This window comes from Microtus pennsylvanicus, chromosome 10 (genome assembly GCF_037038515.1).
Source record: "Microtus pennsylvanicus isolate mMicPen1 chromosome 10, mMicPen1.hap1, whole genome shotgun sequence".
In the NCBI taxonomy this organism is placed as follows: domain Eukaryota; kingdom Metazoa; phylum Chordata; class Mammalia; order Rodentia; family Cricetidae; genus Microtus; species Microtus pennsylvanicus.
In genome coordinates, this window is record NC_134588.1 from 10,129,257 (window position 1) to 10,142,670 (window position 13,414).

The 13,414-nt window shown below is 40.3% G+C and overlaps 1 protein-coding gene across 2 annotated transcripts in view; it reads right to left on the reverse strand.

The window, feature by feature from the left end:
• Cntnap5 (contactin associated protein family member 5) overlaps positions 1 to 13,414 on the reverse strand; it is a 964,156-nt gene that overhangs the window by 436,585 nt on the left and 514,157 nt on the right. For both annotated transcript variants that reach the window (XM_075987656.1, XM_075987657.1), the window contains exon 8: positions 7,456 to 7,720. In XM_075987656.1, coding sequence (XP_075843771.1) covers positions 7,456 to 7,720 — 265 coding nt within the window. The remainder of the gene's footprint in view (positions 1 to 7,455; positions 7,721 to 13,414) is intronic.

Genomic DNA, 13,414 nt, shown 5'->3' on the forward strand with positions numbered 1-13,414 from the left:
GGTGGCATCATTCCTTTGGTTAGGATCTTGAACTGTATAAAAGAGACAGTGAGCTAAACACGAACAAGCACTCATCTCTCCTACAGTGCTTCCTGACAGTGGATGCATTGATACTCCATCAAACCTTTGCTTACATGCCCCCTCTCCATGAGGGCCTTGGACCGGAAACAGTGAGATGCAACAAGCTTTCCTCTCTATATTGCTTTTATTGAATTTTTTTTTTAATCACAGAAAGAAGAAGGAAACTGTGGCCCAGAGAGATCATAGTCTTATCCATCAAGTGCCTTGTAGCTCTTTCTACAAGGTCTTAGAGAAAAATCAAAACAGGAAAAACCTGTCCAGGATTTTTACGGAAATTATCAAAAATGACATATTGCAACCTAAATGAAAGGCCTAGGCTCAAATGTCATTTGGTTTCTTGAAAACACCATCTAATTCATGATTTTTTCTTCTAGATGTGTAAGTCTTAAATGATAGCATATGTTCACTGTGGATCCCTGTGAAAAGGTCTAGCCTGATCATCAGGGCCCATATGTAATACTTACTGGCTCTAAAATAAACTACTTGACAGAGAAATGGGGTCCTTTATCTCTCTTGATACTCACATGTATGACTCACAAAAAGATCAAAGAAAAAATACAAGGCAGGCATTATACTTTCTCAAATTCTATCCCTCAGAATGACGGAACTCAGGTTCTTCCTATGTGGGGAGTGTATTTAGTTGGCAACCCATTCTCTCACTTTCAGTGCAAAAGATCTCAAACATCTTGGAACTGCTTTGACCTTGTAGGAAAAACTGTGAGTAGAAAGGCAGCAGATTTCTGTGCTATGCTTCCCACAAGAGTCAACTCCCTCTCAGACAGAGATACAGGTAACTCGGACCTAGTCTGGATGCCACAAGCCATTAATAAATAAGTCACATTCTGCTTTACAAGACACATCATGTGTCAAGGAAAGACTTATTGGCCCTTAAAGCTTTCTAAAGAAATAGCTCATATGAAAGTTTTATGGTGATATGCAAGATATTCATCAGTATAGCTATAGGATAGGGCCATTTCAGGCTCCCTCTCCTCAGCTGTCCAAGGAACTAGTTGGAAACATCTCCATTGACACCTGGGAAAACCTCTAGAGTCAATTCTCTTGCCAACACTAAAATGGCTCCCTTAATTAAGATATATACTTCCCTGCTCCCATATCTACCCCTCCTCCATCCCAACCATCCCATTCCCCCAAGCTCTCCCCATCCTCCCCTTCTCACTTTTCTCTCCCCATCTTCCCTTACCCCCACCCCACCCCCACCCCCAAGTTTCCAATTTTTGCCTGGCAATCTTGTCTCCTTCCAATATCCAGGAGGATAACTGTATGTTTTTCTTTGGGTTCACCTTCTTATTTAACTTCTCTAGGATCACAAATTATAGGCTCAATGTCCTTATTTATGGCTAGAATCCACTTATGAGTGAGTACATACCATATTCATCTTTTTGGGTCTGGGTTACCTCACTTAGGATAGTGTTTTCTATTTCCATCCATTTGCATGCAAAATTCAAGATGTCATTGCCTTTTTACCGCTGAGTAGTACTCTAATGCGTACATATTCCACACTTTCTTTATCCATTCTTCCATTGAGGGGCACCTAGGTTGTTTCCAGGTTCTGGATATTACAAATAATGTTGCTATGAACATAGTTGAACAAATGCTTTTGTAGTATGATAAGGCATCTCTTGGAACCTTCATATGGCAATTGATGGAAATAGAGACAGAGACCCACATTGAAGCACTAGACTGAGCTCCCAAGGTCCAAATGAGGAGCATAAGGACGGAGAACATGAGCAAGGAAGTCAGGACTGCAAGGGGTGCGCCCACCCACTGAGACAGTGGGGCTGATCTAATGGAAGCTCACCAAGGCCAGCTGAACTGGGACTGAAAAAGCATGTGATCCAACTGGACTTTCTGAATGTGACAGATGATGAGGGCTGACTGAGAAGCCAAAGACAATGACACTGGGTTTTGATCCTACTGCATGTACTGGCTTTGTGGGAGCCTAGTCTGTTTGGATGCTCACCTTCCTAGACCTGGATGGAGAGGGCAGGACCTTGGACTTTCCACAGGGCAGGGAACCCTGACTGCTATTTGGACTGGAGAGGGAGGGGGAGGGAAACTGGATGAGGGGAGGAGGTGGAAATTTTTAATAATAAAAAATACTCATAATTGGTTTCTAGCCATAAATAAAGGCCATTGAGCATATGATTTGTGATCCTAGAGAAGCTAAATAAGTAGGTGAACCCAAAGAAAAACATATAGTCATCCGCCTGGATATGGGAAGTAGACAAGATTGCCGGGAAAAAACTGGGAACTTGGGGGTGAGGTGGCAAGGGGCTAGGGGGAAATGGGGTGAGAAACGTGAGAAGGGGAGGATGGGGTCAGCTTGGGGGAATGGGATGGTTGGGATAAAGGAAGGATGGATATGGGAGCAGGAAATATATAGCCTAATTAAGGGAGCCGTCTTAGGGTTGGCAAGAGACTTGACTCTAGAGGGGCTGCAGGTATCCAGGGAGATGTCCCCAGATAGTACCTTGGGTAACTGAGGAGAGGGAACCTGAAATGACCCTATCCTATAGCCATACTGATGAATATCTTGCATATCACCTTAGAACCTTCATCTGGCGATGGATCGAGATAGAGACAGAGACCCAAATTGGAGCACCAGACTGAGCCCCTAAGGGCCAAATGAGGAGCAGAAGGAGGGAGAACATGAGCAAGGAAGTCAGGACCATGAGGGGTGCACCCACCCACTGTGACAGTGGAACTGATCTATTGGGAGTTCACCAAGGCCAGTTGGACTGGGACTGAATAAGCATGGGATGAGACCGGACTCTGAACATGGCGGACAATGAAGGCTGATGAGAAGCCAAGGGCAATGGCACTAGGTTTCGATCCTAATGCTTGAACTGGCCTTGTGGGAGCCTAGCCTGTTTGGATGCTCACCTTCCTGGGCCTGGGTAGAAGTGGGAGGACCTTGGACTTTTCGCAGGGCAGGGAATCTGGACTGCTCTTCAGTCTCGAGAGGGAGGGGGAATGGAGTGGGGGGAGGAATAGAGGAGTGGGGAGAGGGGGAGGGGAGGGAGAGAGGGGGCGATGTGTGGGAGGAGGGGGAGGGAAATGGGAAACAGTGAGGAGGCTGAAATTTTTTTCAACAACTAAAAAAGATAAACAAAAATAAATAAATAATAAAAAACAGAAAGCTTATTAGAATAGATGGTTGAGCATCATGAGGACCTAATATGGAAATTCCTATATATCAAAAGCCAGACCTGGACCCAGTAGTGGTGGCACATGCCTTTAATCCCAGTACTCAGGAGGCAGAGGCAGGCAGATCTCCGTGAGTTCAAGGCCAACCTGGTCTACAAGAGCTAGTTCTAGGACAGGCTCCAAAGCTACAGAGAAGCCCTGTCTCAAAAACAAAACAAAACAAAACAAAAAAACCTCAAAAAACAAAACCAAACAACAACAACACCAAAACAAACAAATATGGGCACACAGGGCTCTGTAACTCTAACTCTTTGACAGGTAGTGGAGGAGGTCTTGGTAGCTGTCACCTTAATTCCAGGTTTAGTGAGAGATTCTGTCTTGAAATAATAAAGCAAATTATAAAGTAGGTGACCTTCACCCTCTGACCTCTGTGTATGTGTATGTGGTGTACATGCACATGTAACCCCTGAACATACAGACATGCCCAGATGCATACACACATGTATGAGTGCACATACTCATACACACACACACACACACACACACATACACACACACACACATTGAAAGGTTACTGAAAAAACTTCCATTCATTCACGTACTATTTTCCTCTCTCATGAAGTCAGTAAGATCTCTACTATTTTATAAGTAAATTAGGTTAGAAATTTAAGGGAAGAAAGATCGATAGTGCTCATTTGGGCTTTTTTAGTCCTCTCACTCTTTCCAGGTGGAAAAAATGTGAGAACAAATAAACTTTTAGTCCATTTGAAAGGCACATTAAGAGGTTCAATTCTTTGCAAAGTGTAGGAAAACCTCCTGGAGAAAGACGGATCGGCTAATCTTCTGACACAAGCTGTGTCTCTTAAGCTCTCATTTAAATTCCTTCCACTTGATCCAGCACGTGGGAGACATATCTGAAATAATACAATTCCTCTTCTCCCTTACGACTGGGTAACGCAGAAACTCCTCCCAGCCCTTCTCTCAGCCGAAAGTGTGTGTTAATGGACTGATGTGTGCTTAATAGTAGAAGCATTCCTGGGTTCTTAGAGGACCCACCACCCTGTATCATAGTGAAACTGCATTTGGGAACCACGGCCTACAAATCTCTGTGTTCAAACATCTTATCAATCAGCAAGAGACAGCTCAGTGCCAGCTCACATTTTTATTCTCCAAATAAGGAGGATCGTGGTTTAAATTTTATGACTGTGAACATGAAAAATATTATTATTCAAAGTGAATAACTCACAGCTATTAGCAGAAATCTAATAAATATTAGAACACTCCCCTGACTGCAGATTTACTGACAACTCTTACAACCCCGTGGATGAGGCCCTTCACTCAGTATGGAGGGAATGGATATTTATTAATCAGCTTCCCAATGCTGCGCTGAGTGTTTCAGGTACTCCTTTCTCATTACTGGCTGCTGTAGTCTTAAAAAGTCATTTTTATGGTTGTGAATGTGTGTGTTTGTGATGGAATGTTACACATGTACGTACATGAAAACCAGAAGACAGCCTTAGGTGCCACCCTAAAGAACATAATCTACTTCCTCTGAGACAAGGTTCTTCTTTGGCCTGGTGCTCACTACTTAAGTTAGACTAGCTGCCAAGCAAGGTCCAGGAATCCACCTGCCCTTAACCACCCCAGACTGGAATTACAGTGTATGCCTCCTTGGTCAGCTTTTTATGGTGTCTTTGGATCAAAGTATGGTCTCTGTGTTTCAAATATAAACACTCTTCTGACTAGGTCATCTTTGAAAGCTGAAAAGCAGAATTAATGAACTCGAGTGAGCAAGAGCTGGCCTTGTTTCTTGGCATACAGTGAATGCAATATGGCAGAGACGATAGGTTGCCGTGTTCAAAATTAGGTTACAGAAAGACTATTGCTTCTGTTTTGGGTGTTGTCACTGCTATTATTGATTGACAGTTTGACAGGATGTAGAATAACAGGGCATGTCTGTGAGAGAGTTTCTACACTGGGTTAATTGAGGTGGGAAGCCCCACCCTCAGTGTGGGAGGCACCATTCCACTGACTGGAGTCCTACACTGAATAAAATAAAGAAAGAGAGCTAAGCATTCATATCCCTCTGTTTCCACACTACAGATTCAATGTGCCCTACCAGCTGCCTCAAGTTCCTGTCATCAAGACTGTGCTCTCAAGCTATGAGCTGAAATAAATTCTTCAATCATGAAGCTGAGGTGAGAGACACTGCATCAAGAGAATAAGGTGGAAAGTCCTATAGTAGAACATGAAATGACTTTCAGTGATCTTCTGTTACCCTGCCCTGCCTTCCACACATACTTGAGGCTTTCCCATGGCCTGACTAGACTGTGACTATTTGTCATATTATTAATAATTAACTTAATTTTATCCAGTCTATTTTGGTAATAAAATTCATAGACCAATAGGAGAATGGCATCTAAACAGAGCCTAATACATTGTAGTGAAATGTGTGGTGCATGATGGCTCACAGCACAGCCATGGAAGATTGGACTTGGATTGTTAAGGTTCAGATTTCTCACAGGGTCTGTTGACTGACCCAGGTGCCCCAGCCCAGCCTAGCCACATGGTCCAACCTCAACCAGTACTTGCCGTCTAAGAAAGCACAGTGCCACTCTACAACCAGGAGATACCCATAAGCCAGTTCTTCTGTTTAAGAACTTCAGCTTGAGGCTGGAGATGCAGCTTTGTGACCTAGAACACTTGCTGCTCTTTCAGAGCAAGTGTGTTGGATGACTCACAACTGTCTCTAATTCCACCTACAATGCACTCTTTTGACTTCAATGTGCTAATATCCACAAATACATGCTCTACACACTGTGCAACACACACATGCACACACACACACACAGGCACATGCATATGCACATATTTTAAAAAACACGAGAAATTCAATGGAGGGTCTGGAGTACTGAAAGTAGAACTGCCTGTGGATCTATACCACTGAGATTGAAAATCCACACAAGAAAGTTAATGCTTCAGGGTAAGAAGATGGTCCAGTTAATAAAGTGATTGCTATAGACGAGCATGAAGACCTGAGTTCAGAGTCATATTAAAAAATCACATTTTAAAAAATGTTACCATATGATGGTGACCATTTGTAGCTCCACGTCTGGGGAGGCAGAGACAGGGAAACTTCTGGATCTTACCAGACATTCAGCCTGTTATACTTAGCAAGTTACAGACCAGTGAAAACACCAGTTTCAAAAGGTTATAAAAACAAATAAAAGCAGAAGGCATCTAACAGATAATACTCAACACTGACATTTATTGTCTATTGCATATGCATACATGTACTCATATATGCACACACAAGCATGCTCGAGGACACTACAGAGACACCAAAAGACACACACACACGCAGAGAGAGAGAGAGAGAGAGAGAGAGAGAGAGAGAGAGAGAGAGAGAGAGAGAGAGAGAGGACTGTGTTTCCCAGACCTCAGCCAGTTTATGACCATTTAGAAAGTTTCATCATATCCTGAGGCCACACATAACAGTATATACTTAATGTCTTTAAAGTATATTTAACAAATACAATTGCTAAAGTTCACTAATAAATATTAAATAAAACTTAGGGACTGTGAAAAAGAATTCACAAGATCTTTTGGGAGACATGGAAGGCAGATATATTCTAAACAAATTTTCAGTTCTATTATTTTGAACATGTGGTTCTGAAGACATTTAGGCAGCCCTTCATTTGCTAATGTATAAAATTTGAAAGACACCCGTTTCCTGGAGTGGCCATGGTAAAGATGATACACAATGTGAGAAATCTCTGCACAGGACTAAGCAGGCCACTTCACAGGTGGTATAGAGTGTGCTCAATCCTCCTGGATGGGAACTCCCACTTCCACTTTCCTGATGATACTGCAGAGAAACAATTGAGACATTTGCTGAAGCACACATGGTTAATTCAGACTGTTCGTGAGGGAGAGCAAGCCCCCTTCACATTTATAGTGAACCTGCCACAACTAGTCACCCCTCACCCCTAAGGATGATTCGGGTACTCTTTAGGCAGAAGCACAACCTTTTTTGACTTAGGTAAAGAAGCCATTATAAACAAAAGGAAAAAGAAGGAAGGAGGGGGGAATGTGAAGAAGAAATGGAAAGGGGAGAAAGAAGGAGGAAAAGAGCAAGAAAGTAAGAAAGAAAAGGAAGGAAATGGAGGGAAGAAGCAATTAAAAGGAAGTCTGCAATGACTGTACCTGTAAGGATTTCAGTTCCATGTCCTGCCACTTTCTTAATCAGGAGCCTCAGAGTCCCACCCTCCAGCATGAGCATCAGGGTCCCTGAGCCTTCAGACAGCTCCGTAGACAGAAGCAGGCCATCCCTGTTCCATGTTCGAAACTGGAAACTCACTGACAGTCCGTCAATCTGGGGGGTGCCGGGCAACAGCAGGTAACTGCTTCTGGAGCTGACAAACGTGATGGGGACTAGTTGTGGTTCTGAGCAGGAAAAAGTGACATTGCCCTGAAAAACAATAAGAAAGCACACATAGAAAAGCCATTTTTATTCCACAATCTGACAGTCAGTATAAACAACCACCCAGCGCTGAATTTAATTTCAGGATCATTCCACATTCACCTTCATGATCTCAAAGGAAAAATATGTTATTTTGGCTCAGACAGACTCAGAAGATTGCTTCTTGTTCATGTTTTAAGATCCCAGTGCTATCTGTGAAGGAAGCCTGAGATTTCAAAAAGATGGAGCGGAAAGAATCTTCTATATTCAAAAAATATAAAAATAATTACATTAACACCCTGAGAAAAACCATATGGTGAGTCAACCATGTAACAAACTCTGGAATCACAGTGAAAGAAATACACATAGGATAACACTGCTATGAAGAGGAATATGATTAAAAGGGAAACTGATCCTGGCTCCCAAGGAAGAATGGCATGGAAAGAAAAAGAGAGATGAAAGATTTTTTAAGCAAATGATGCTTTCATGAAAATGAGGTGGGCAAATAGAGGGAGGAGTGTGCTGTGATTGCAATTGTCTGTGAAGAGTACACGGGAAAACCTTTGGGAAATTAGTAAAATGGAATTGCTGGTGATCAACAGAGAAATTCAAGGAACTAGAAGGAATTGCAAATTCTAAGGACAGAAGACAGGAACAGAGAACAACGCTAAGGTGATTCTGGCTGCATTTTAAATTCTGTAAGAATATTTGCGGTTACATGGAGTAAGGACTGAAGGAGAGGGTTGAACCTGGGAAATATCAAGAATGTATTAGTTGGCCATGTAGCTCATTTTGCTGAATTCTTATCTAGCATGCACAAAGCCCCTAGTAAATCTCTAGCAGCTTATGACCTAGGCACCGTCTCTTTGCTTAGGAGGGAGAGAATCAGAAGTTCAGTTTCACCCAGGGCTACTTAGTGAGATTGAGGCAAGCCTGGACTACATGAGACAACAAAAAAAGAACCAGTTCTTAACTAAAGTAGAAAAAACAGAAATCAGATTACTATTTTCATGGACCCTTGTATATCCAAGTCCACAAAATAAGTTCCAATTTAGGAAGTTATTATAAATTAAACAATGAATTTCTGTGCTCAACCCCAAATATTGACTGTTTATCTAGAAGAGTAGAGAAGAAAGGTTGGACTACTATTTGAGTAGTGAAAAAGGGTTCTTTTGGAAAAGCCATTTGCTGTCTGGTTAGCACACTCTATATCCAAACATGTCATATCTTCAATTGCACTACACATCCCCTTTAGCCTCTAGAACTATCTCCACAGAAATGAATGACCATCATTAATGTCATTGCAAGGTGTCACACATCATATCCCCTGCAGATGTGTTCTTCCAAAACCATTGAACTGCAGTTTTTGCATAATCAGGTGCATTTTTTTCTTAGCTTTCTGTGGTGTGGGAAGTACTTCTGTATATGTGTTGCTTTTATTATTTAATGAATAAATAAGTTTGACTAGCCTGGGACAGTTCAGAGTAGAGCTAGGTGGGGAAAATCAAACTGAATTCTGGGAGAAAGAAGGCAGAGTAAGGAAAGGTCACGTAGCCATCAGAAGGGGAAGACATGAGCTGCTTACTGGAACCTTGCCAGTAGGCCACGGGCCTCATGATAAAATATAAAATAATGGAAATGGGTTAATTCTGGATGTAAGAGCTAGTTAGCTATACACTTAAGCTATTGGCCAAACAGTATTGCAAATAATATGGTTTCTGTGTGATTACTTCAGGGCTGAGCAGCCAGAAACAAATGAGCAGCCTCTTACTCTGTGTCTCCCCAAGCCAACACCACTTATGGAAACCAGAAAGAGCCAGTCAGTGGAACATGCTATCTGGAGCAGCTGCCTAAAATTAATTTCCACCAAGGGCCCATGTGTCAGAAGGAGATACTTACTGCAGTTCAGGAAGTTAGAAGTCTAGGCCACAACAATACTTTCCAGGAAAGACATTCCCGGGCCTTGGTTTCAGTGAGTAAGTTACTTGCTGTGCAAAAATGCCAAACTGAGTTCAGACCTTTGGAACCCAATTTAAAACCATATGTGGCAGTGTGCACTTGTAATCCCAGAACAAGGAGGTGGCTACAGGTGTGTTCTGGATGTTTGCTGACTAGGCAATCAATTTACCAAACAGATTACCCCAGCAGACCTCTACCCTCACTCAGTGCCCCTCAATACACACTTCCTTCCTCATCACCATACCTCACCTCCCAACTTGGCCAGAAGATTGCTGTTATATCAAAGGCCATGCTACCACCCAGAAATCCAGTCCTCAGCTTGGACAGACACTCTATACTGGATCACAAATCATGCCAGCTCCCAGAAATCTAGAACACAAAGACCAGAAGACCAAAGAGGAAACAGAAACCAAGGAGCAAAACACCCATTCAGTAAATACAAACTCAGAAATCAGCACATAGACATACAATCATCCTAAACTCATATGCCTAAGTGCTGGTTGAAGAACACAGTCAACAACATCCAGGACAATATGGTACCATCACAACATAGGTATCTTAAGACATCAAGACCTGAATATGCCAAAGCAGCTGAAAAACAAGACAATAGCCTTAAAATACCTTTATTAAGGTGATATAGGTCCTTAAAAGAGGAAATTAAAAAAAAATCCTTTTAAGAAATTGAGAATAGCCAGGCATGGGAGTACATGCCTTTATTCCCAGCACTCCTGAGGCAGAGGCCGGTGTAACTCTGTGAATTTGAGGCCAACCTGGTCAACAAAGACAGTTACAAGAAAACTTGGGTTTTTTTGCACAGAGAAACCCTGTCTTGAAAAATCAAGAAAAAAAAATCGATAAATCCCCTACAGAATACCAAGAAAGTCACAAAAAAATAAAAATAAAAGAGAAAAAAAAAACAAGTGAAGGAAACTGTTTAAGATCTGAAAGTGGAAATAGAATTTAAAAAACACATACTGAATGAATAATGGTACTGGAAAATCAAGGTAAGTGATGAAGAATTACAGATACAGGCATCATCAACAGAGATGGAAGAGAACATAGAAAATCACAGGAGTGGAAGATACTTTAAAAAAATAGATTCATTGGTCAAAAATTCCTAACCCAAAATATCTAGGAAATCTTGGGCTCTGGGCAAGGACAAAGCCTATAAATAGGAATAGAAGAAAAAATTCAAGCTCAATGATCTAGAATATATATTTACTTAACTAAATGGTTTTCCTAACCTAAAGCAGGATATATGTATAAAGGTACAAGAAGGTATAGAATACTAAATAGATTGTACCAGAAAAGAAAATCCATATGCCACATAGTAATCAAATACTAATCATACAGAACAAAGAAACAATATTAAAAGCTGCAAGGGAAAAATCAAATAACATAAAAGCAGATTAATAAAAATACACCCAACTTTTCAATGGAGACTCTGAAAGCCAGAAAGGTCTGGACAGATGTCTTACAGACTACAAAAGACTACAGATGAAAGCCCAGAATGCTATACCCAGCAAAAAAAAATCATTCCCCATAGTGAAAACAAGATATTTCATGACAAAGTCAAATTTGAATAATATATATCTATAAATCCATCCCTACATAAGGTTAACTACTTCCATGAAAACAAAATAAATAGATATTATCATACTAACAAAACCCAAAGAAGGGAAACACACACACACACACACACACTATCTCTACCATCAAAAGCAACAAAATAACAGGAGTTCACAATCACTGGTCATTAATATCTCTCAGTATATCTACTCAGTTTCTCCAAACAAAAGATGCATGCTAAGAGAATGGGTATGAAAACTTGATACATCATTTTGCTGCATACTCAAACACACTTCAACAACAAAGATAGACATTGCCTCAGAGTAAAGAGTTAGAAAAAGATTTTGCAAGCAAATGAACCCCAATAGCAAGCTGGAACAACTATTCTAATCTCGAACAAAATGGACTTTAAATCAAAATTAATCAAAAACGATGTAAATGGATATTTCATTCTCATCAAAGGCAAAATCCATCAAGATGATGTCTAAATTCTGAGCATCTATGCTCCAAGCACAATGTCACCCCCACTTGTTAAAAAAAAAATTAGGGCAAGGTGGTAGTGGCGTATGCCTTTAATCCCAGCACTCGGGAGGCAGAGGAAGTGGATCTCTGTGAGTTCGAGGCCAATCTGGTCTATAAAAGCTAGTTCCAGGACAGGCTCCAAAGCTACAGAGAAACCCTGCCTTGAAAAACCAAAAATAAATAAATATTATTAAATGATAAATCAGATATCAAACCACACACATTAATAATGGGAGACTTCAACACCCCACTCTCACCAATGGACAGGCTATTTAGACAAAACTAAACAGAGAAGCAACGGAGTTAACAGATGTTATGAATTGAATTGACGTTACAGACATCTACAAATATTTCACCCAAACACAAACAAATATAGTTTCTTCTTAACAATTTAGGGAAGATTCTCCAAAATTGATCACAAACACCCCTCTCTCTCAACAAATAAAGAAAAATTGAAATAACCCCCTGTAAACTTTCAGTCTGTGGATTAAAGCTAGATTTCAAAAATAGCAAAAACAATAGAAAGCCTAAAAACTCATGGAAACTGACCAACTCTCTACTGAATGACAATTAACTCAAAGCAGAAATAAGAAAGCACTTAAAGATTTCCTAGATTTCAATGAAAATGAACACATAGCATACCCAACCTTGTAGGAGAAAGCAAAAGCAGTTCTAAAAGGAAAACTCACAGCACTAAGTGCCTACATAAAGAAATTGTAGGGTTCTCCTACTAGCAACTTTGGAGCACAGCTAAAAGACTTAGAACAAAGAAGAACAAGCATACCCAAGAGAAGTAGATGGCAGCAAATAATCAAACAGAGCTGAAATCAATAAAATAGAAACAAGGAGAACACAAAAAATTATTAAAAAAAAAGTTGATTCTTTGAGAAAATCAACAAGATAGACAAACCCTCATCCAACCTAACTAAAAAGTCAAAAGAGAATATCCAAATCAGAAAATAAGGGAGACATAACAATAGACATGAAGAAAATCCAAAGAATCACCGAGATCATACTTCAAAAACGAGTACTTCACAAAATTAAAAAGGATACCACTTACCAGAGTTAAGTTCAGATTAGATAAACAATTCAAATAGATCAATAACCCCTAAATAAAGAGAAGCAGTATCAAAAGTTATCCAACCAAAAAAAGGAAAAAAAAAAGAAAGAAAAGTCTAGAGCCACACAGACTTAGACATAATTCTACCAGATATTTAAAAAAAGTAATATCTACACTCAGATTATTACCCAAAATAGAAAAATAAGGAAAACAGCCAAATTTATTTTATGAGGCCACTGTCACTGTAATACCCAAACCATACAGACATTTAAAAAAGAAAGGCAATTACAGAACAATTACCCTGAATATAGATGCAAAAATACTCAATAAAATATATGCAACCCAAATGCAAGAATACATCAAAAAGGTAAACCACTATGAGTAGGCTTAACCCCATAGATGGTAGGGATGGTTCAAATCTGTCAATGTAATCTACCATATAAAAAATCTGTAAGAAATAAAAAGCACACTATCATCTTATTAGCTACTGAAAAAGACTTTGACATAAGCCAGTACCCCTTCATGATAAAAGCATTAGGAAGATCAAGGAAACAAGGGACATATATAAATAGAACAAAGGCAATTTGCAGCAA